The sequence below is a fragment of the Haemorhous mexicanus genome, chromosome 13 (genome assembly GCF_027477595.1).
Source record: "Haemorhous mexicanus isolate bHaeMex1 chromosome 13, bHaeMex1.pri, whole genome shotgun sequence".
NCBI classification, from domain to species: domain Eukaryota; kingdom Metazoa; phylum Chordata; class Aves; order Passeriformes; family Fringillidae; genus Haemorhous; species Haemorhous mexicanus.
Genome location: NC_082353.1, coordinates 21,393,333 through 21,415,223, shown reverse-complemented (window position 1 = coordinate 21,415,223; position 21,891 = coordinate 21,393,333). Strand labels below are relative to the sequence as shown.

The window sequence follows — 21,891 nt, the reverse complement described above, 5'->3', positions numbered from 1 at the left end:
CTCTCCCTGGGATGAAACATTCCCTGTTTCCTCCTCCTCCCCTCTCCCAGTTTTTCTCCTTTATTTCCCCCCAGTTTTCCCCCCTCTCTCTCCCAAATTCTCCCGTCTCTCCCAGATTTTTCCTCCCTTTTTTCTCAGTTTTCCCCTTATTTACTTCCCAGCTTCCCCTCACTCTTCTTCCCAGGTTTTTATCCCCTTTTTTCCCAGTTTTCCCCTCTCCTCTCTCTCCCAGTCTTTTCCCAGAGGCGGTGACACCTGGACAGGGGGAGGTGACACCCCCGCAGGTGCCACCCGCGGCCGTCGGTGTCCCCTTGGAACCCCTCCCATCCCTGTGGGATCCCACCGGGAGAGGCCCGGGATTCCAGATCAGAATTCCCGTCTGGCACCGCCCCGATTCCAGGTTGGAATTCCCGGCTGGCACAGCTGATTCCAGGTCGCAATTCCCGGCTGGCTCAGCTGATTCCGGGCTGGAATCCCTGGCTGGCACAGCTGATTCCAGGTGGGAATTCCCGGCTGGAATCCGCTCCCTAAAGGGTGGCACGGCCTGGAGGCGGCTGTCCCCATTCCCATCCTTTCCTGCTGCGCCTCATCCCAGGATTCCAGGTGGGCACTCCCGGCTGGCACAGCCCCGATTCCAGGTGGGCACTCCCGGCTGGCACAGCCCCGATTCCAGGTGGGCACTCCCGGCTGGCACAGCCCCGATTCCAGGTGGGCATTCCCGGCTGGCACAGCCCCGATTCCAGGTGGGCATTCCCGGCTGGCACAGCCCCGATTCCAGGTGGGCATTCCCGGCTGGCACAGCCCCGATTCCAGGTGGGCATTCCCGGCTGGCACAGCCGATTCCAGGCTGGAATTCCCACCTGGAATCCGCTCCCTAAAGGGTGTCCCGGCTGGAAAGGGCCGTCCCCATTCCCGTCCTTTCCCTCCTCCCCGTTCCCTGGTCCCTCCCACTCCCTCCCAGCGCTCTCCCGCTGTCAGGGAGCCGGGAAAAGTTTGGGATAAGGGAAGGGATCTGGGACCGGAGCTCCCAGTCCCGCCGATGCTCGGGAGCGGGGATTGGGGCAGCCGGCGATTCCATGGATATTCCCAGCGGGATTCTCCTGGCCTGCTCCCTCTGCCTCTTGCCCGGTGAGTGCTCATCCCAATCCCCCCCACAAAAACCGGGAATGGCTTGGGAAAAGTGCTGGAGAAACCTTCACGGGCTCTTGGAAAAGTCTTGCCGGGAGCGGGAGGGAGCTGGAGGCTGCTGGAAAGGGATGGAGATCCTGGAATTCCCGGGAAGCTCCCGGTCCCTCCTCGGCCTTGGAGCGGGATTAATCGGGATAATCCCAAAGGATCGGATACTGGGGGGAAGGAAAGCTCCCTTTTCCCGAAATCCAGCTTTTCTGAGGTTTGTCCCGCTGGAAAAGGGGGAATGCTCGGGGTTAAACTTAGGAGAGGCTTTAGGCGGAGTTTAATTCCAGGAGCTGATCCTGCGGCTTCTCCCGTTCTGCTCCGGGGGGGGGCTGGGATGGATTTTTCTGCTTTTTCCAGGGGTTTTTCCTTGGGAAAAGCGACTCCCCATTCCTGCTTTAATCCCATCTGGAATCCACCCGCGCCGGGAGCCGCCGAAGCGGGAAGAAAACGGGAAAAAAACCGGGGGGGAAAATCGGGAAAAAGAAAGAAAAAAAAAAAAAAAAAGCGCTTTTCCCACTTCCAGGAGCTCGGCCACCGGCTCGCGCCTCCTCCAGCTGCAAACATTCCCAAACTTCCTGCTGGAAAACGCGCCAGCCTGCTCGCTGGGGCTTTTATGGGATTGGCGCTTTTTGGGATTTTTTTTTTCCCCTTTCTGCCGGGGGATCCTTTCAAGGGAGCCGCGGCCGCGCTGCTTTTCCTGAAATAATTGGATCCATGTGTGGATGGAGGCATGGATGTGGCTCTGGAATGGGATGTTGGAAAAATCCTGGCATTTGTCAGATTCCCGGGATGTTCCCCCGTGGACGCGGTGCTGGTCCATAAAGGGGGGATCGTGGAAGGGGAATTTGGGAATTCTGCCTTGGGATGTGTGGAAATGATCCCTGAATTTGCTCCCTGGGATGAAACATTCCCTGATTTTCTCTCCTCTCTCCCAGTTTTCTTTCCCTATCCCTGGATTTTTCTGGCCGTGAATTTTCCCACTGGGATTCCCATCCTGGGGAGTTTCTGTCCCTGGATGTTTCTGGATCCAGGGATTTTTTGGGAATTCCGGAAGCACAAGGTCCTGCTGTAGCAAAGCTCCCTCCGGAGCTTTGGGAAACAATTTTGGGAGAGCAGGAATGGGGTTTTTTTGGGAAACAATTTTGTGGGAAGGCAGGAATGTTCCAGGATGACTGAGCTCCTGTTCATGCCCAGCATTCCTGGCCTTCCCATCCAAATCCCGGGATTTTCCCTGAAGCCAGGGACAGACTCTGGGAGCTGGCAGCATTCCCTTGGATCCCCAGCAATTCAAGCCCACCCTGCTGCTTCCCAGAGATATTTTCCCGAATTTCTTTATCCTTTAGAAAATTTTCCTAGTTCAGCTCGATATTCCCTCTCCAGGAATTCCACCCCGAGCTCGGGCAGTGCCGGCAGCCAGGCAAAAAAAGCTGGATTTTCCTGGCAGTCCAAGAAAAACCAGGATATTCTTCTGGGGAATCAGAAAACTCCAGGGCAAAGGCAGCAAAATCCAGCCCCAAATTTTCATGGAAGCAGGACCAGGTTTGGGAATCATGGGAAAGCTTCCAGGCATTTCCCAGGGTTCCTTTTCCAGCTGGGAATCCCAAAGGATTCAGGCAGGGCAATTTTCCCCTTTTCTCCCCAGTTTTTCCAATTCCCCCCTGCCTTTTTTCTCCTCCTTTATTTCCATCTTTTCCCAAAGTTATTCCAATTTTTCCCCCAGTTTTCCTGCCTTCTCCCCCCCCAGTTTTCCCCCTTTCCCCCCTTCTCTCTCCCAGTTTTCCCCCATTTTTTTCCTGGTGCTGGGGCCTTTGGAATCATCCCCATCCCAGAAATTCCCTTTCCATGACTTTCTCTATCCTGATTTTCACCCTGGCAGGAAAGGTGGATTTTATTCCCATCCTTCTTTCCCAAAGACTTTCTTGTTTCCCAACATTTTCCTTGACAAGAATCAAAAGTTTGGATGCTCCAGGAGCTCCAAAGAAAAGGAGGAATTTGAGGCTCCCGGCCCTCAGAATTCCAAGGAAAACCTGGAGCTTTTGGTCACTTCTTTGGGATAGGGACCAAAGGGGGGAACTTTCAGATTTTCCTCATTCCCAGCAGGAAAATCTCTGGCTCCCAAATCTCCTGGATAACCTCTCCTAAAATTCCCATTTCAGCTGGAGCCAGTTGGAATATTCCCAGCTGGAATATTCCCAATATTTATTTTATTCCTTTCTTTTTGTCGGAGTTTTGAGGTTCCATCCGTTGCTTGGAATCTTCTCTCCCAGATTTTTTGCTTCCCTGGGATTGGGATGCTCCAGCAGGAGCCACTCCCAGCTCTCCTCCCTGTTTTCCCAGAGATTTCCCATTTCATGGAATATTTCTGTTCCTTTTCCAGAATTTTATCCTGAACCATGGAATGGGATTCTCCAATTTATCCTGGTGTTCCTATTCCCAAAAATCCCCAGCTTGGGGATGTGCAAAATCCAGGATAATTAAGAGGAAAATCCATCTCCAACACTTCCTCTGCATCCAAGACTTTTCCGGATCTTGGAGTTTCTTGCTGGGAATCCAAAGTTCCCAAAATTCCCTCTGATCCCAGCGTGCTCCGATGCCCTCCCCCCTTTCCCATCATCCCATGGCCAATCCCAGCTTCCCTCTCTCCCGAGGTTTTCATTTCTTTGGGATGTGAAATGAGGTCAACGCTCCACAAAATATCTTGGCTCTCATCCCTGTCTCCCGTGTTTTTTTTATCCTGGTTTTTTTTTTATCCTGGCTTTCTAGAATTTCTTTCTGGATCATTTGGAAGCTCCTTCTCCTCGGAATCCGTGGCCGGATTCCTCCATTCCCTGCTCCAGGAGCGGATTCGTTCCTAGGATTCCAAACATTCCCTTTTCCCCCGACATTCCTGCCTATCCAAACATTCCCATCCTGGACTTTCCTGTCCTGCTGACAGCTCCTTTGTATCCCGAGAAATCCCAAACTGAGCAGCCCGTCCCTGTCCTGGAGGAGGATTCCAAGGTTTTTCTTGGAATGAAGCATCCAGCAGGATTCAGGGAACCCAGTCTGGGATATCCTGGTTATCTGTGTCCATCCTGCTGCTCCAGCCTGGAATTTGGGCCGTGTCCCTCTGTTCCCATGGGTAGCATCTCCAGCATTCCCAAGATTCCCAATCCCAGGGCAATTCCTGATTTCCCAATTTCCCACCTGGATCTGGCTCCAGGCACAGGGAGGAGCTGCCAGAGAATTCCCCAGATTTTGCTCAAGGAAATTTCTCTGGAATTTGTTCCCTGTGAGCACCAGAATCCCGGGATTGGGATGCCGTGGATCCTGCTCCCGCTGTTCTGTGGGAAGCAGCATTTCCCAGAGGGAAAGGACCAATCCCAGAAATCGCCCTGTCCGGCTGGAATTCCATCCTTAGGCATATCCCCCTCTGGAGCTGCCTCTCCTCACACAGGGAATGGGAATCCCAGCTTTGGATCCTTGGGAAAACCCTCAGGATTGGCCAGGGTCCCTTTTCCATGGATCCCATCCCGTGATCCCCATGGAAGTGGCTGAATCCATGGATTCCAGAGGGAGGAGCTCCTTTCTCCTTCCCCTTCCCATCCTGGCTCCAGGGAATTCCCAGGATGAGCTGCTGAGGGCTGGGAATGGGCTGAATTCCAGGAATTCTGAATCCTAAAGGAGCTCCCAGCTCCCTGCCCAGGGCTGGATATTCCCTGGGATCTCCAGGATGGAGAGCAGAATTTTGGGAAGCTGCAGATGAGGTGGGGCTGGAATGCTTTGGAATTCCCACCCTGGCTGGGATGGGAATGGGATCAACCCATCCCAGCATTTTCAAAAATTCGGGAACAGCTTTCCCAGGTTGGGAGAGGTTGGAAGCGCCTCTGGAATCATCGAATCCAACCCCAGGCGGGAGCTGGGATTGGAATAATTCCATGGCCGGAACCTTTCCCAAATTTCGGAATTCCGAGTTCACCCCTGTGGAATTGGTGTTTTCCAGCTTTTTGACTGACGGATCCTTCCCCTTTATTTTCCCGCAGGATTCGGGAATTCCTTCAACATCGACACCAAGAGGCCCCAGATCATCGCGGGATCCAGGGAATCTTTTTTTGGATACACGGTGCAGCAGCACGACATCGGCGGGAAGAAATGGTGAGTGGGCTCTGGAAAACCGGGAATTCCCGTGGGAATTTCATCGGGAATCGCACCAACCCACCGGACATCTCCTCCAGAATTCCCAGGAACTGCTGGGCCAGGATGAGGTTGCTCCTGGAGGTGCCGGATGAAGGAAAGGTTTTCCTTAAAAAAAGGAGGAATTTTTGGTGGGATAAGGGAATATTGGGAATTTGGGAAGGGTGGGTATGGAGGGGCTGTCCTGCCTGGATCACGATTCCTTGGAGCCCCCCAGGGCTGGAATCCCGTCTGGAATTTGGGTCCAGGCCATCCCGGTTTTTACAGTTTGCATGGAGGAGCCGGGGCCTGGGGAATCGATCCATCGGGAATGTGGGATGAGCCTGGGATTGGCTCAGGTCTGGGATTTGGAGTGGGTTTGGCTGATCCCAGGGATGGATCCAAGGCTGATCCCAGGGGAAAGAATCCCAGGGGATCCCACCCAGATATTGGCAGAGACCTTTGGAGCATTCCAGGAGCACGTCCTGGATGCTCCAAAGCCCATGGAATTCCCGGAATTCAGGATCTGCCCCCCAGGTGGATGAATCCAGGCTTAATCTCATAATTAATGCAATGGATACCCCTGGAATTCTGGAATCCAACCTTTGCCACCTGTGGAAAACCCTCCTGTGTCCTGAAGCTGAGATTCCCATTCCACGGAATTTTGGGAAGTCGGGGTCTCTCTTTCCATGGCTCCCAGCCCTGTTTTCCACCAGGACTGGGAGCTTTTCCCATTGGGATCGTGCATCCTATGGAAGGGCTGATGCCTTGGGATGAAAGTTGGGAGCTCAGTGTTTCCCGGGATTCTGAGGGAAATTGCTGGGAAATGCCAATTCTGGGAATATTCTCATCCCGGTTGTATCCATGGGAGCCGTTTTAGCTCCATCCCAGCTGAGGGGCTGCAATTCCCGGGATTTTGGGATCTCTTATCCCTTTTTTCCCTGCTGCCACCACTGGTGGGGTGGCCAAGGGCTGAATTCCCTGGAAACTGGGAATTTTTTCCTGCTTTCCCAAGCAGGACCAAAGACCATCCCTGGCTTCTTTTCCCAACTTTTCCTGCCAACATCCACAGGATCCACCTCTAGTTTTTCCTCCTGTCGGTTCCTCTGCTTGGAAAAATGGAATTTTTCCAGCGGGATCCTGTGGATGGACACGGAGACAAAAACTCAGGACAGCGCTGCTGGAATCCGCAATGGAGCGGGAAAAAATTCCAAGGGAGAAGTGTGGATGCAGCTGAAAAATGGAGAAATCTGGGAGCAACCAGAAACCTCTGGAATAAAAAACCGTGGATGTGCAGAGGGAGCTGGATCACAATTCCAGGAGCTGGACAATTCCAGGAGCCGGCAGGACACGGAAGGAAAGGGAATGTCCTGAGACCCCAATTCCTGCTGAGCACCTTCCAGTCCCATCCCGAAGAATTCCACAAAATCCACTGGAATACAGCGGAGACTCTGGGGTTCTCCCAGAATCCCAGCCATGGATGTGCCGGGACCCAGCTGCCGAATTCCAAGCGCGGAATCCGAGGATTTTGGCACCTCTCCTTCAGTCTGAGCCTTTTAATGCTGCTTTTGGCTGCCGGGAATTGTTTGGGAACAGATTCCAAGAATCTTGTGTTTATGTTTTTTTCCATATATTTCTAAGGGAAGATTGGAGCGGCTCCAAACTGATTGGATTTTCCAGGTATTCTTGGGAGTCGGGGATTTTCCCCTTTTCCCAAATTTTCAAGGAACCACCCAGAACCATGGAAGTGCATCCCAGAGAGCGGAAAATCCATGAGGAAAAAATCTGGGTTATTAAACTCTGGGGGGAGGAGGGGAAATTCCACTTGGATATTTAAGGCTGGAAAAGCTCATCCATGTGGGATTTGATTTTGCTCCGGCATTTTCCAGAGCAGCGAGGGGTTTCCAGACCTGCTTTTCCACACTTTTTCCATCCTTTCCGTGGAGCTGGAGGTGCCTTCTCGGAGTGGGGATGGAAAAGATGACAGCAGGTGCCTGGAATTCATCCCAAAAACCCCCGGAGCTCCGTGGAATGTCAGCTTCCCGCTCCTGGAGCAGGCAGGGAAAGGGGGACCTGGAATTACGGGATCGGAGCATTCCCAGTGTCCAAACTGGGGGTTTTTGGGAAAAATGGGAACTCCTGGTGCTGCTGGGACAAAATGACCCGGGAGGAATTCTGGGATAAGGAGAAGGAATTCCTGGGAGGATGAAAAGGGTCTTGGAGGGTTTGAATCCCAAATCCCGGCAGGCTGGGTGCTGTGGATGGATTTCTTTGGGAATAGTGAGCAGAATTCCCACAAATGGGATGTGTATCCCTTAAAACCTGGAAGCTCTCATGGGAATGGGAGCTCCTTCATGTTTGGGGCGTACACCACCTGGAATCTCGTGGAATTTTGGGAAGAATCTTCCTGGAGGTTCAAGAGCAGGGAAAAAAAGGGAAAAAATTCCCTTCATCTTTCGTCTCCCCTTCCAAGGGTTTGTCCAGGGTGATTCCCATCATTCCAGGAGCTGTGGCTGGGAGCATCCCAGTGCTCCTTTTCCAAGGAATCCTGGAGAGGAACACCCGGAGCCCATTCCTGGAATTTTTGGGATGCTGGATGCTCCTGGGAAGCTTTCCCTATCCCAACCTCGTATCCCACTTATCCAAAGGGAAGTTCTGGTCCCAAAACTCCTCCCTGGGAGCATCCCCAGGTTCCTTTTCCAAGGAATCCTGGAGAGGGGCACAGACAGGGAGAGGCAGCGGTGACAAATCCGGACCCCCAATCCCAGAAAACAGCGGATAACGGGAGCAAAGGCAGCCCAAGGAACTCTGGAATACCCTGGGCAGCAGGAATGCCACATTCCCGTTTTTCCCAGAGTTTTTTCCCCCATTTTTTGGGATGTTAAGGAGAAGTTTCCGGGCGAGGCCTCTCCGTGGTTCTTGGCTCAGCCGGGATTTTCCATGGAGCCGTTCTGGGATCTGTATCCACTGGATCCTGTGAGATCTCCACTTCCCTCTGGAGATTCCCAAGAAAACTGGGAATTTCCCAGGTGACTTTTCCCAGTCTCCCATTTCCACCCCAAACAAACCCTTCTCCTTCAGAACCACTGTTGATTCCCAGACTTTTCTGCCACCCCATCCCTGGAATGTTCAAATCCAGCTCGGAGCAACCTCTGGAAGTGGGGCTGGAATGACCCAAACCGTTCCATGATTTTCTTGAAAACGAGGCCAAAAAGAGGGAAAATCCCCAGGAAAACTGGGAATCGGGTGGGTGGCCACAGATCCTGCATCCCGGGGTGGGAGGGGGAGCTGGGAGCAGACATTATGGAATTCTCTGCGCTTCCACCAAAATATTCCAAGCGCTCCGGCGGCGGCCAAGCCACGGGAGAATTCCAGCCAAGAAAACCTCTGGCAGGAGCTGGAAAACAGAAACCCCTGGAAGTGTTTTTCCAGATCAGCACAATTCTGGCTTTCAATCCAGCCAGAAGATTTTTCCCTCTTTTTTTTTTTTTTCCTGCTCCTTTTCCCTTTGCCTGGGCTGGGACCGGGATTGTCCAGGATCAGGGCCTGGAGCTCAGGGCTGGAATGGGATGAGCTTTAAGGTTTTTCCCACCCAAACCATTCCACAATTCCTGGGTTTTGCTGGTTTGGAGCCTTCCCCAGCCTGCAGGCATGGACACATCCCATTCCCAGAAAACTGGGAATCGGGACCCAGCGCTGGGCTTTGCTCGGAGAGCAATATCCCGGGGTATTCCTGCTTTTTCTCTCCTTGTTTTTTTGGGGATGGAAGTTAAGAATCCATCCTCAGACAGCTCGGAGCAGCCAGAGCTTTTCCCACTTAATCCCCGTTGGTTTTTTTCCCTTTGTTTTCTCCGGGAGCAGGGAATGGAGAGGGAGGAGAGGCAGGAATTGTTTGGTTCTGATTTTCTTTCAAAGCCTCAGTTTTTGGCCAAGTTGTGATGCAGGAGCCGCTTCCCTCTTGGGAATCCAGGGAAAAACTGGGAGATTTGGGATGATCCCAGGATGCGTGGAGGGGGAAAGCTTGAAAAAACCCAGGAATGTCTCCCTTCTATAGCAGGATGCTCCAGTTTTCCTGGGATGAGCTGGATTATTTGGATAGTTTTGGGAATTTGGGATAGCCCATCCCAAATTCCTGACTTTTTCATTTTGTTTTGGTTTTTTTGGAAGGAAAAATCCAGGATTTCTAGCCTGAGTTTCCAACTAAAGGAAGAGTGGAGCAGCATCCCTAAAAACACCTTCCCAACAGCTGGAAAAGCCTTTTGTCCCGAGCTGCCAAGTTTCCATGAGGATTTGACAGCTCCAGCTGATGAATCATTCCCATTTAGCCAAAAAGGGAAAACAATTCCATTGTTTTTTGGGAGACAAGAATTCCAGCCTCGGGAGCTCAGCGGCCGCTCCGCGTTCACGGCAAAAGCTGGGAATGTTTGGGTTTCCTTTGGGTCTGCCTCGTCATCCCAAAGGGATGATCCCACCCCGAGCCCGCTGGGTTTTTTGGGAATATTGATTAACGGGTGGTGTGATCACATTAATATGGGAATATTAACTCATGGAAAAGTCTCCAAGAGGATTCCCTGCAGGATGGGGGGGCGCATCGAGCTGGAGCTGCTCCCAGAAGTTAATGAAATTCCATGTACCTGAAATTCTTTGGGAATCGGGAATTGCACCAGGAGATCCTTGTTTCCTCCACTTTTATTCCTCCTCATCCTCAAGGTTTTCCCATTCCCCTTCCCGATCTTCCACCTTTTCCCTCCTCTCCACCACCTAAAGGGACATGGGAGTGTGGGAGAGCCTCAGGAAAACGAGCAAATTCCTGAAAAATCCCAGATTTTCCTGGATGCCGTTGAGGACAGCTCCAGCTGGAGATGATTTTCCCGTGGTGAATTCCCACATTAAGCCGTAATTCAGGAAGTGTTTCCATGAGAATCCTTGGATTCAGGAGCTTTTCCATGGGTGAGCGATTCCGGTCTGGGATAAAAGAATGGGATGTTTGTCTTTGGAGCAGCAACATTTTTAAGGAATGACAATTCCTGGTCTAACAGGGAACATCTGTGCCGGTGGCTTTTCCAGCTGCTGGGAAGGGCCCTGTGGAACAAAAGAGCTCCTGTTTATCTGGAGATCCAGACTGGGATGGTTGCATCCATAGGATTTTTGGGAAGCTAAAAAAATTTAAAATAAAAAAAATCCCACTTATTTTGGGAGCGGGAGCTGCCATCAACTCGTGGTGCCGAGGATTTTTGGGATAGCCTGGATTGGAGGGATGGATTCCTTCGGTCCTGCGCTCTTCCTGCCTTTGGGTTGCTGGGTTGGAATGCTGCGGCCAAGAAAAAGTGGGAAAAATGTTTGGATGTCCCAAAAATATCCCAGCTGGAAGCTGGTGTCCTTGCTGGGGATGGGGATCTAGCAGCTCCCTCCTTTTGGAGAGCAGGAGAATTCCCTGTGTCCCCTGGAGATCCCAATGTTTGGAGCAGCTCCAGCTTGGGGCAAATTCCCTTCTCCAGGGTTTTCCTGGGGAAAATTCCTTCCCTCCACTGGAGATACCAACGTTCATCTCCCACTGCTCATAACAACCCTGGCTTGGAGAAAATTCCCTTTTCCGGGGTTTTCCCTGGGAAAATTCCTTTCCAGTTCCCTCAGCTACCCCTGGAGATCCCAATGTTCAGCTCAGGGCTGTTCACAACAACGCCGGGTTGGAGGAAATTCCCTTTTCCAGGATTTTCCGGGGAAAAATTCCTTGTGGATCCCAGTGGGATTTGCTGGAAGTGCTCCAGCGGCTCCTTGTTGTTCCTTCTGGTTCTGCTGGAATCCTGCATCCATATCCATGTCCTGGGAATGAAGTGGGAGGTGTCCCTGCCTGTGGAGGGGATTGGGATGAGATGATCCTTAGGGTCCCTTCCATCCCAAACCATTCCCTGTGGAAAGGCTCCTCCCTAGGCCGTGGAGAGAAGGGACATTCCATAGGGATTCTGAGGGATTTGGTGCCGCCCTGGAGCTGCCTCCCTGAGCTCCCAGATGGATTTGGATCCCTCCCTCCCCTCCAGGAATCCCTTCCTTGCAGCAGATGGGAATGAATTCCATAATTCCAGGTGGCAGAGTCACATTCCCAAATTTTTTTCTCTTTCCAGCGGGAAGAGAAGGAGAAGCTTTCCTTCCGCTGAGGCTGGGGCCCTCTCCTGCCACTCCCAGATCTGGGAATTGTGGCTGCGGGGGGTTTTCCCAGGGGATTCCCGTTGTCCCGGTGGTGACGGCTCCGTGTTTCCCGCAGGCTGGTGGTGGGAGCTCCGTACGAATCCAACGGGCAGCAGAAAACCGGAGACGTCTACAAGTGCCCAGTGCCGAGTGACAGCCACGGGAACTGCACCAAGCTCAACCTGGGTACGGCATTCCAGTCCCAGACGTCCCAAATTGTCCCTGGAAAACGGGATGTTGGGAAGGAATTCCTCCCCAGGAAGGTGGAATTCCCAGAGAAGCCCCTGGATCCCTGGAAGTGTCCAAGGCCGGGTTGGATGGGGCTTGGGGCACCCTGGGATGGTGGAAGGTGGCACTGGATGGGCTTCAAATTCCTAAATTATTCCATGATTCCCGGTTTGCTTCCCAAAGGGGGAGCTCTGGCTCGTGGGGGGCTGCGTTTTCCAGAGGAAGGGTTGGATCAGGATTTGGGACACAGCTCAGTGACCAATCCCATTTGGGACTGGCAGGGCTCCCCTGGGGCTGTTCCCAATTTCTGGGCTGTGCCATGGAGAAAACAGGGATTCCCTGGGAATCCAGGATGAGGAGCTGAGATCTCCAAGGGGTTTCCTCCTTTCCAGCCCCCACCCTCATTCCCAAAAAAATTTTCCTTCCTTGGCTGTTCATCTAGGAAAAAACCCAATTCTCACCTTCCAAAAATCCCCAAAACCTGGAGTGAAGCTGGCAGAGATTCCTCTCCGGCACACAATTCCCGGTTGCTCCCGAGATTCCAGGGCCATTCCAGATTTCCAGGGAATGTCCCTGATCCAATCATCTCGCACAGGGATGGATCAGCCACCAGCCCGGGAATCCAGGATGAGGAGCTGAGCACTCCAAGGGATTTCCTCCTCTCCAGCTCCCAGCCTCATTCCTGAAAAATTTCCCTTCCTTGGTTGTTCATGTGGGAAAAAACCCAATTTTCCCAACTTTTTTCTCACCTTCCAAAAAATCCACAAAACCTGGAGTAAAGATTCCTCTCCAGCACAAAATTCCCGGTTCCTCCAGAGATTCCAGGGGCATTCCAATTTTCCCGGGAATGTGTCTGATCCCAGCCTCTCTCCCGAGGATGGTTTTTCCAAATTTTTTCTCACCTCCCAAAAATCACCAAAATCTGGAGTTTCGCCAGCAGAGATTCCTCTCTGGCACATAATTCCTGATTGCTATGGAGATTCCAGGGCCATTCCAGATTTCCCGGGAATGTCCCCGATCCCAGCCTCTCTCCCAAGAGCGGGTGATGCTGGGTTTTCCAAACCTTTTCTCACCTTCCAAAAATCCCCAAAACCCGGAGTGAAGCTGGCAGAGATTCCTCTCCGGCCCACCATTCCCGGTTGCTGCGGAGATTCCGGGGGGCATTCCGGATTTCCCGGGAATGTCCCTGACGCCAGCCTCTCTCCCAAGGGCGGGTGACGCTGTCCAACGTGTCGGAGCGCAAGGACAACATGCGCCTGGGCCTGAGCCTGGCCACCAACCCCAGGGACAGCAGCTTCCTGGTGAGCAGCATTCCTGGGAACGTGGGCTGGGAGTCTGGGAATGTGCACCGGGACAGGAAGGTGGCGGGAGGCTCCTCTCGGTGGGTTTTTTTTTTTCCATGGAATGTGGGGAGATCTGTAGGGATCTATGGATGAAATAGAATGAAATGGAATTAAAGTGAAATTAAAGTGAAACGGAAGACAGCGAAATCAAAACAAAGCGCATCCACGGAAAAGGGGTTTTTTGGGAATATTGAACCAAATCCTGCTTTTTTTGCCCTGCCAGGCCTGCAGCCCCCTGTGGTCCCACGAGTGTGGCAGCTCCTACTACACCACGGGAATGTGTTCCCGCGTCAACTCCAACTTCCGCTTCTCCAGAACCGTGGCTCCAGCTCTGCAGAGTGAGGAGCAAGATCCCCGCTCCCATCCCCGCTCCCATCCCCGCTCCCATCCCCGCTCCCATCCCCGCTCCCATCCCCGCTCCCATCCCCGCTCCCATCCCCGCTCCCATCCCCGCTCCCATCCCCACTCCCATCCCCGCTCCCATCCCTCCAATCCCTGTTTTGATCCCATCCCCGCTCCCATCCCTCCAATCCCTGTTTTGATCCCATCTCCGATCCCATCTCTCCGATCCCTGTTTTGATCCCATCTCCGATCCCATCTCTCCGATCCCTGTTTTGATCCCATCTCCGATCCCATCTCTCCGATCCCTGTTTTGATCCCATCTCCGATCCCATCTCTCCGATCCCTGTTTTGATCCCATCTCGGATCCCATCTCTCCGATCCCTGTTTTGATCCCATCTCGGATCCCAGCTCTCCGATCCCTGTTTTGATCCCATCTCGGATCCCAGCTCTCCGATCCCTGTTTTGATCCCATCTCGGATCCCAGCTCTCCGATCCCTGTTTTGATCCCATCTCGGATCCCAGCTCTCCGATCCCTGTTTTGATCCCATCTCGGATCCCAGCTCCGATCCCTGTTTTGATCCCATCTCCGATCCCATCTCTCCGATCCCTGTTTTGATCCCATCTCGGATCCCATCTCTCCGATCCCTGTTTTGATCCCATCTCGGATCCCATCTCTCCGATCCCTGTTTTGATCCCATCTCGGATCCCATCTCTCCGATCCCTGTTTTGATCCCATCTCGGATCCCATCTCTCCGATCCCTGTTTTGATCCCATCTCCGATCCCATCTCTCCGATCCCTGTTTTGATCCCATCTCGGATCCCATCTCTCCGATCCCTGTTTTGATCCCATCTCCGATCCCATCTCTCCGATCCCTGTTTTGATCCCATCTCCGATCCCAGCTCTCCGATCCCTGTTTTGATCCCATCTCGGATCCCAGCTCCAATCCCATTTTTGGCTGCACAAAACAAAGCCCTCGTTGACCAGGAGTTAAACATGTTGGAATTTGGGAATTTGGAGCCGGGATTTTATTTTGGAGGGTTGAAGTGAAGTTCCCTGCCTTTCCTGGAGCTGGGAAGGATTCCCAGAAGTCTGTCCTGCTCCTGGGAGCTCTTCATCCCATGGGATGTGATTCCCCAGCTCCAGAAGCCCTCTGGTGTTGGTTAATTCCCAGGGCAGATGGGCTGGGAAAAATGGGATTTGGGGAGGGGATCAAGGCAGGAAAGGCAGAACCCACCACCAAAGTCCCAGGGCATAATGAGGGGCTTGGAAAAATGGGATTTTCGGGATCAAGGCAGTAAAGGCATCATTGAATTCCTAGTGTAACTTCCTTGCTATGTTCCAGCCCTCGCTGCCAAGGGTAACTGGGATTTTAGGGAATTTTAGGAAGTGTTCATTTAGTGGTATGCAGGGTCAGTTCCTCTCCCTGATTCCCGGGATGGGATGGAGATGGAGGCACGCAGAGGATCCCAGTGATCCATGAGTGACTCCAATCCATGGATTCTTTCATCTGTAAAAACCCGCGGGGTGAAAGAGCAGCCAGTAAATCTCTGAAATCCAGAACCATCCAGCACTTTTCCAAGGAACCCTATAAAAACATCAGCAAGACTGAGATGATCCTCAGCAATTTTCCCCACTGGAAAAAATCCTGAAATCCTTCCTGCTCCGGCTGCAGAGCCGAGCCCTGGGGTCCCCTCTGGGGTTTTTGGCTGCCGAGGATTTCATGGGAAGGGAGGAAATGCCCGCCTTGCTTTCCATGGCAGGGCTGGGAATGACTCAGGGATCAGGAACGGCTCTGCGGGAGGAGCGGAGCCGGATCCTGCTCCTCTTTGAAGTGTGGAATGATATTAGACGGGATCAAATTCCAAAGCTGAATCCCAAATGATGCCGCTGAGTGTTATTCCTAGGAAGCGATCCCATCTTTTCTCAGCAGAGAGGATTCCTGTGGCTTCTCCCCACCTTGCTGGAGCCCAAAGTTTCTTTCCCAAATTATTGAAATCAGATTTTCTTGTTTGCCCGAGAAATCCCAAGAGGAAGTACCAGGATGGGAGAAAAGCCATAAATCTGCCCCTTTGCAAGAGGAATTTTAATAAATCCCTGGATTTTCCACAGGGTGCCAGACCTACATGGACATCATCATCGTTCTGGATGGATCCAACAGCATTTATCCGTGGGTTGAAGTCCAGCACTTCCTGATAAATATCCTGAAAAAGTTTTACATTGGTCCTGGACAGATCCAGGTGAGGCCATTCCCAAAGTCCCTTTTCTGTCAAGCTGCTGGAATTTGTCAAAATATTGGGATTTTTGACTCATCCCATGGGAAGGAAACGCTCCCATTAATGTCCCTCAGTGAGCTATGGAGGGATCCCACATCCCAGTGGGAACAGGGAGAGCTCCCATGGAAAGGAGCTCTCCATGCTCTTGCTCCAAGTAATCTTGGGTTGATTTAGGCAGGAATTTGAGCAGAAACATCCCAAATTTTCCCAAATAACCCAGTTTGGTCCCAGCTGGAGATGCTGTGGATCCAAACTGGGACGGTGCAGCTTGGCACATCTGGATCACCCCAAAACTTGGGAGCAGAGCAGGGGGGGGAAGCCATAAAATTGGGAATTATCAATGATCCCATGGAAGGAAAACTGGGCAGATGGAATATAAAAAATAAACGAGCGTAGAGAATTTCACCCGCGGCTGGTGACTCCCGCGGCTGACAGCGCTGGTGGTGGACAGGACCTGGTTCTGTTGGCCTTTCTGGTGCCATTCCCGTCGTTCCCAGGTGGGAGTTGTCCAGTACGGAGAGGACGTGGTCCATGAGTTCCATCTGAACGACTACAGGTCCGTGCAGGACGTGGTGGCGGCCGCCAGCCACATCGAGCAGCGCGGGGGCACCGAGACCAGGACCGCCTACGGCATCGAGTTCGCTCGGTAAAACCCCGCCCAGCCTGCTCCCATCCCCAGGAAAACCTTCAGATCCCTGGTTTTGTTCCCTCCTTCCCTCTCCCTTTGTTTCCCTTGTTGCTCAAGAACGGGGGAATCGCCAGGGTTTGTAGGAAAATGTGATTTGGGGGAAGCTTTGCGAGTGGCGCTTCCCAAAATTGTTCCGGCCTTGTTTGCAGCTGGGGCAGGCTCTGGAATTGTGGCCTCTCCCTGGAAGCTCACAGGGAAGAACTCCCAGCCCCCAAATTCAGCCCCAGGTCCCGGAGCTCTCCTGGAAATCTCTGGAGAGTCCCCAGGAACTCAGGACAGCTGCACCTCCTCCCTTTCCAGGGACAAATCCTTGCTCCTGCACTTTTTCCAAGCAGTATTCCAGCTGGGAAACATGGAATTTTAGGTTGGAAAAGAGGTCAAAGATCAAGTCAGCACTGCCAAGGCCACCACTGACCATGTCCCAAGTGCCACAACCATGTGGTTTGGAAATCCCTGCAGGAATGGCGATTCCAGCTTGGAAAAGCCTTAGAAGGATCCTGGCCAGATCCGAGCAAGGTCCCGAAGGATTTGTGTCACACAGAGTCCCCAGCCCTGCTCAGTGCTCCTTTTCCATAAATATGCTGGAATTTGGGACCATGCTTTGTCAAAATGGTGGGATTTTGGCAGGGGTGGATAATGGGATGAAGAAATGTTCCCCTGACAGGGAAAGGCCTCACAGGCCAAGGCCAAACTCCGCTGGCCAACTCCAGATCATTCCCTCATCCAATTTTGTTGAATTACGACCTCCTTCCTGCAAAAAGTGTGGAAATCCACATCCCAAAGCCTTTCCCGAGGGTTCCTGCACCTCCCCAGGGGGCAGCAGCCCCAGAGACCCCTCGGGGCGGGCTCGGTGGGCGGCGGAGCCACCGCGGAGCTGGCGGGGCTGAGCAGCCCAGGGCATCTCTTCACTTGCAGCTCGGAAGCGTTTCGGAAAGGTGGCCGGAAAGGGGCAAAGAGAGTAATGATTGTCATCACAGATGGAGAGTCCCACGACAGCCCAGACCTGGAGAAGGTGATCGAGGACAGCGAGAGGGACAACGTCACCAGATACGCCGTGGCGGTGAGTGGCGGGACTCGTGGGTCCTGGAAGTCCTGCGGAGCGTGGTGGTGCTCCAGGGATCCCAAAGCTCCAGGTCAGCCCATCCCCGCTGCTCCTGGAGCATTCCAAGAGCTCCTGTCCATCCCCGCTGCTCCTGGAGCATTCCAAGAGCTCCTGTCCATCCCCGCTGCTCCTGGCGCATTCCAAGAGGTCCTGTGTGCTCCAGGGATCCCAAAGCACCAGGACAGCCCATCCCCGCTGCTCCTGGAGCATTCCAAGAGCTCCTGCCCATCCCTGCTGCTCCTGGAGCATTCCAGGAGGTCCTTGTGTGCTCCAGGGATCCCAAAGCACCAGGACAGCCCATCCCCGCTGCTCCTGGAGCATTCCAAGAGCTCCTGTCCATCCCCGCTGCTCCTGGAGCATTCCAAGAGCTCCTGTCCATCCCCGCTGCTCCTGGAGCATTCCAAGAGCTCCTGTCCATCCCCGCTGCACCTGGAGCATTCCAAGAGCTCCTGTCCATCCCCGCTGCTCCTGGAGCATTCCAAGAGCTCCTGTCCATCCCCGCTGCTCCTGGAGCATTCCAAGAGCTCCTGTCCATCCCCGCTGCTCCTGGAGCATTCCAAGAGCTCCTGCCCATCCCTGCTGCTCCTGGAGCATTCCAGGAGGTCCTTGTGTGCTCCAGGGATCACAAAGCACCAGGACAGCCCATCCCCGCTGCTCCTGGAGCATTCCAAGAGCTCCTGTCCATCCCCGCTGCTCCTGGAGCATTCCAAGAGCTCCTGTCCATCCCTGCTGCTCCTGGAGCATTCCAAGAGCTCCTGTCCATCCCCGCTGCTCCTGGCGCATTCCAAGAGCTCCTGTCCATCCCCGCTGCTCCTGGAGCATTCCAAGAGCTCCTGTCCATCCCCACTGCTCCTGGAGCATTCCAAGAGCTCCTGTCCATCCCCACTGCTCCTGGAGCATTCCAAGAGCTCCTGCCCATCCCCGCTGCTCCTGGAGCATTCCAAGAGCTCCTGTCCATCCCCGCTGCTCCTGGAGCATTCCAAGAGCTCCTGTCCATCCCCGCTGCTCCTGGAGCATTCCAAGAGCTCCTGTCCATCCCCGCTGCTCCTGGAGCATTCCAAGAGCTCCTGTCCATCCCCGCTGCTCCTGGAGCATTCCACGAGCTCCTTGTGGCTGGTGCTGCTCTTGGGATGCTCAGCTCAGGATTCAGCTGCCGGAGCTGGTGACACAACCAGGGACAGGCAGGACCCCAGATTCCATGAGGAATGTCCAGCTGGGAGGAATTTTTCAGCAGTTCCTCGGTTTGTTCCCACAAAGGGATGTCAGATCCCAGGATGGAGCTTCTCCCACGTGGACAGCCCAAAGGGCTTTGGGATGGTTTTATCCATCCTGGGAAAACGGCCTGGAGGAGCTGCTGACCCCAAATCCCCGGAGGTATCCAAGGCTGGACAGGGCTTGGAGCACCCTGGGATAGAGGAAGGAGTCCCTGCCTATGGAATGGGATGAGCTTTAAGATCCCTCCCAAGCCAAACCGCCTGGGAATTCTAATTCCATGAAAGTCTGGCGTTTTATTCCCAACCAGGTCCTGGGTTACTACAACAGGAGAGGAATCAACCCCGAGGCCTTTCTGAACGAGATCAAATTCATCGCCAGCGACCCCGATGACAAACACTTCTTCAACGTCACCGACGAGGCGGCCCTCAAGGACATCGTGGATGCCCTGGGAGAAAGGATTTTCAGCCTGGAAGGTGAGGGATGCTCCTCCCTGGCACGTCCCAGGGCTGGGAATGTGCTGCTGATCCTTCTTTTCCCCGAATTCGGACGCGGCTTCCGCGATATCTGAGCCTAAAATCCTGCTTGGAGGAACTTCAGATTTGAGGAAATGTCTTTATTTGGAGGGGTTGTGTCCCTCGGATATCGGGAGCAGAGATCCCTTTTCCAAAGGACACACCTCGTTCCAGCCAGAGGAATTCCGGTGGCTTTGATTTTTCCTTTTTATAGAAAACCTTGGAGATTTGGTATGGGGGGAATTTGGGCATCAGTGTCTTCCTCATCCATCAAATTCCAGGGCTGTAAACAGGAAAACCCACACACAGGAGCTTCCTGGGGTGCCAGACATCAGGAGATTATGGGAATAACGTTGGGATTTCGGGTTTATTGGCTGAAATGAAATATCAGGAAATATTTCTGTCTTAAATGTCAGCTCTTGTGACAACTTTGTCGCTCTCCCAAACTAAATTTATCCGAATTTCAGAGGAAAAATGCAGCCTGGAATGAGCAACTGGAACAGAAGTTGGAGGGCCTGCTCTGGGAATGAAACATCTTGAATTTGGGGGATTTTGGCTCAAACCAGCACGCAAACTCCCCACAAGTTTCCCAGTTTTCTCTGTCCAGCCTGGCGCTTCCCTGTGGAAGTTGCCCTGGATGAGGAATTCCCCCAGTTGGAATTATGAAGGAAAAACCTCCAAATCCCCAGTTCTGGGTGATCTTGCAGCTCTGCCAGGGGAGAAGCCGCGCCCCAGCAGAGCTCCCAGACCCCTAACAGCACGAGGCTGTGGAATTGGGGGATTTAGGGAGAAATGGGATTGTGGGGAGGATGTGGAGCTGCTGGAGCAATTCCAGAGGAGCTGTTCCAGGAAAGCAAAACTCTCTATTAAACACAAATTCCCTTTTTTTGTTTAAGGAACCAACAAGAACGAGATCTCCTTTGGACTGGAAATGTCCCAGACTGGATTTTCATCCCACGTCGTGGAAGTAAGAGGGGAAATGTGGGAATTTTTTATTTTTTTTTTGCTCCTGTTTGTCACCCCCCGCTCCAGGTGGGAGATTGGGATTTGGGACAAATTATTGATTACGGAGTTAAATCACTAACATGAGGATAAGGAAATGCTGCTGGATTATCCCATGGGAAAGGGAGGTGTTGGGAGACCTGAGCATCCCTTAGGATCTGCAGCGGATCCTCCGGATGCTGTGACCTCTTGGGAAGGACGTGCTGGGATGTCCATGGAAAAAGCTCTTGGGAATTCCTGGGGAGGAAAAACACATTGGGAAAACAGGAGTAGGGTGGAAGCGTCATTCCAGCAGTTTTAAAACCCTCCAGCATTCCAGGTGTTTTTGGAAGAACGGTCTGTGTGGGATCAGAGGGATGGAATCGCCTCCACTTGGGAGGAGATCCCACCAAACCACTCCTGTGTTCCCACAGGACGGGATCCTGCTGGGAGCAGTGGGAGCCTACGACTGGAACGGAGCCGTCCTGAAGGAGACCAGCAGTGGGAAGGTCATCCCTCTGCGGGAATCCTACCTGCAGGAATTCCCAGAGGAGCTGAAAAACCACGGAGCCTATTTAGGTGGGAAAGCAGAACCAGGCCGTGCTGCCCCGGGCAGGGGGAATTCGGGATTTTCTCCTTAAAAAAGAGGAAGCACGGGGTATTCCTCATGGGAGAGGTGTGGGATGCAGCACAGGAGCATCCTCACCTGGGAAGAGCCTGGCTCCAGCCCCAGAGAGGGGCACAAATGGGATTTAAATTCAGGAGCAGCCGAGCCGGCGGGTTATCCGCAGCTTTCCTTGGAGCGGTTTCAAAGCACTGATGGAATTTCATGCCTAGGCAGGAAATACCTGCTGGGTTAATCCATTCCATCTGCCGCCACTGGAGCTCTGGAATAAAAATATCAGCCTGGATTGAGAAATGCAGCCTCTCCTCGGAGATGTGGCTGTCCCGGGAAGGGGAGAGAGGTGGGATCCTGTGGGATCAGCCCCTCAAGGCTCTTCCCTGGGAATGGGGACACATGGATCATCCGTGGGGTGACAGCAGAGTGTCCCCCGAGCTGGGATGGCTGTGGGTGTCCCATGGGCCAACTGGGCTCTCTTTCCCACTGCCTGGAGTGAGAATTCCGGGAATATCAAGGAATGCTGGCGTATCCTGCTGAGGAGCAGCCTGGGGGGCTCAGGGCTGATGCTGGGTTTAGGAATATCCCTCCAGGAGGGGCATTTTTAGGGAAAGAGGGACCCCAGGTAAGGCTGGTGAGCAGGGAAAGGGGTCTGAAAATCTCTGGAGATACTCAAAACTCAACTGGATGTGATTCCAGGGAATGTGATTCAGTTTTATGATTGGCCAGACACTGAGTTACATAGAATCCCAGAATTCTGGAATGCTTTGGGTTGGAAAAGAACTTAAAGCTCATCCCATTCCACCTTCCCCTATCCCAGGTTTCTCCATGCCCCATCCAGCCTGGGATTGGAGCATTCCAGCCACAGTTTCTCTGGGCACCCAAATCCAATTCCAAGGATTTCACTGGAATTTTAACCGGAGCCTGAAGGTTCAGGAACCTGGACTTGGGGTTGAAAACCGGGATTTGGCAGCCCCAGCTTTATATTCCTACAAAATCCCGTCGGCAGCCATGGAAGTGCTGCAGCCCAGGGGGTGATCCCAGTGGGAAAAAGGGATTGCTCGGGGTCACTG

The 21,891-nt window shown here is 53.1% G+C and overlaps 1 protein-coding gene across 2 annotated transcripts in view; it reads left to right on the top strand.

Moving 5' to 3' along the window:
* Positions 1-964: 964 nt before the first annotated feature.
* The window catches only part of ITGA11 (integrin subunit alpha 11), a 39,572-nt gene continuing 18,645 nt past the window's right edge, over positions 965-21,891 (top strand). For both annotated transcript variants that reach the window (XR_009488191.1, XM_059858758.1), the window contains exons 1-11: positions 965-1,128; positions 5,199-5,310; positions 11,591-11,700; positions 12,952-13,043; positions 13,309-13,423; positions 15,538-15,665; positions 16,199-16,347; positions 17,305-17,449; positions 19,014-19,179; positions 20,115-20,185; positions 20,634-20,778. Coding sequence is in view for 1 of the 2 variants with exons in the window: in XM_059858758.1 (XP_059714741.1) it covers positions 1,077-1,128; positions 5,199-5,310; positions 11,591-11,700; positions 12,952-13,043; positions 13,309-13,423; positions 15,538-15,665; positions 16,199-16,347; positions 17,305-17,449; positions 19,014-19,179; positions 20,115-20,185; positions 20,634-20,778 (1,285 nt within the window). In the remaining variant the exon portion in view is untranslated. The remainder of the gene's footprint in view (positions 1,129-5,198; positions 5,311-11,590; positions 11,701-12,951; positions 13,044-13,308; positions 13,424-15,537; positions 15,666-16,198; positions 16,348-17,304; positions 17,450-19,013; positions 19,180-20,114; positions 20,186-20,633; positions 20,779-21,891) is intronic.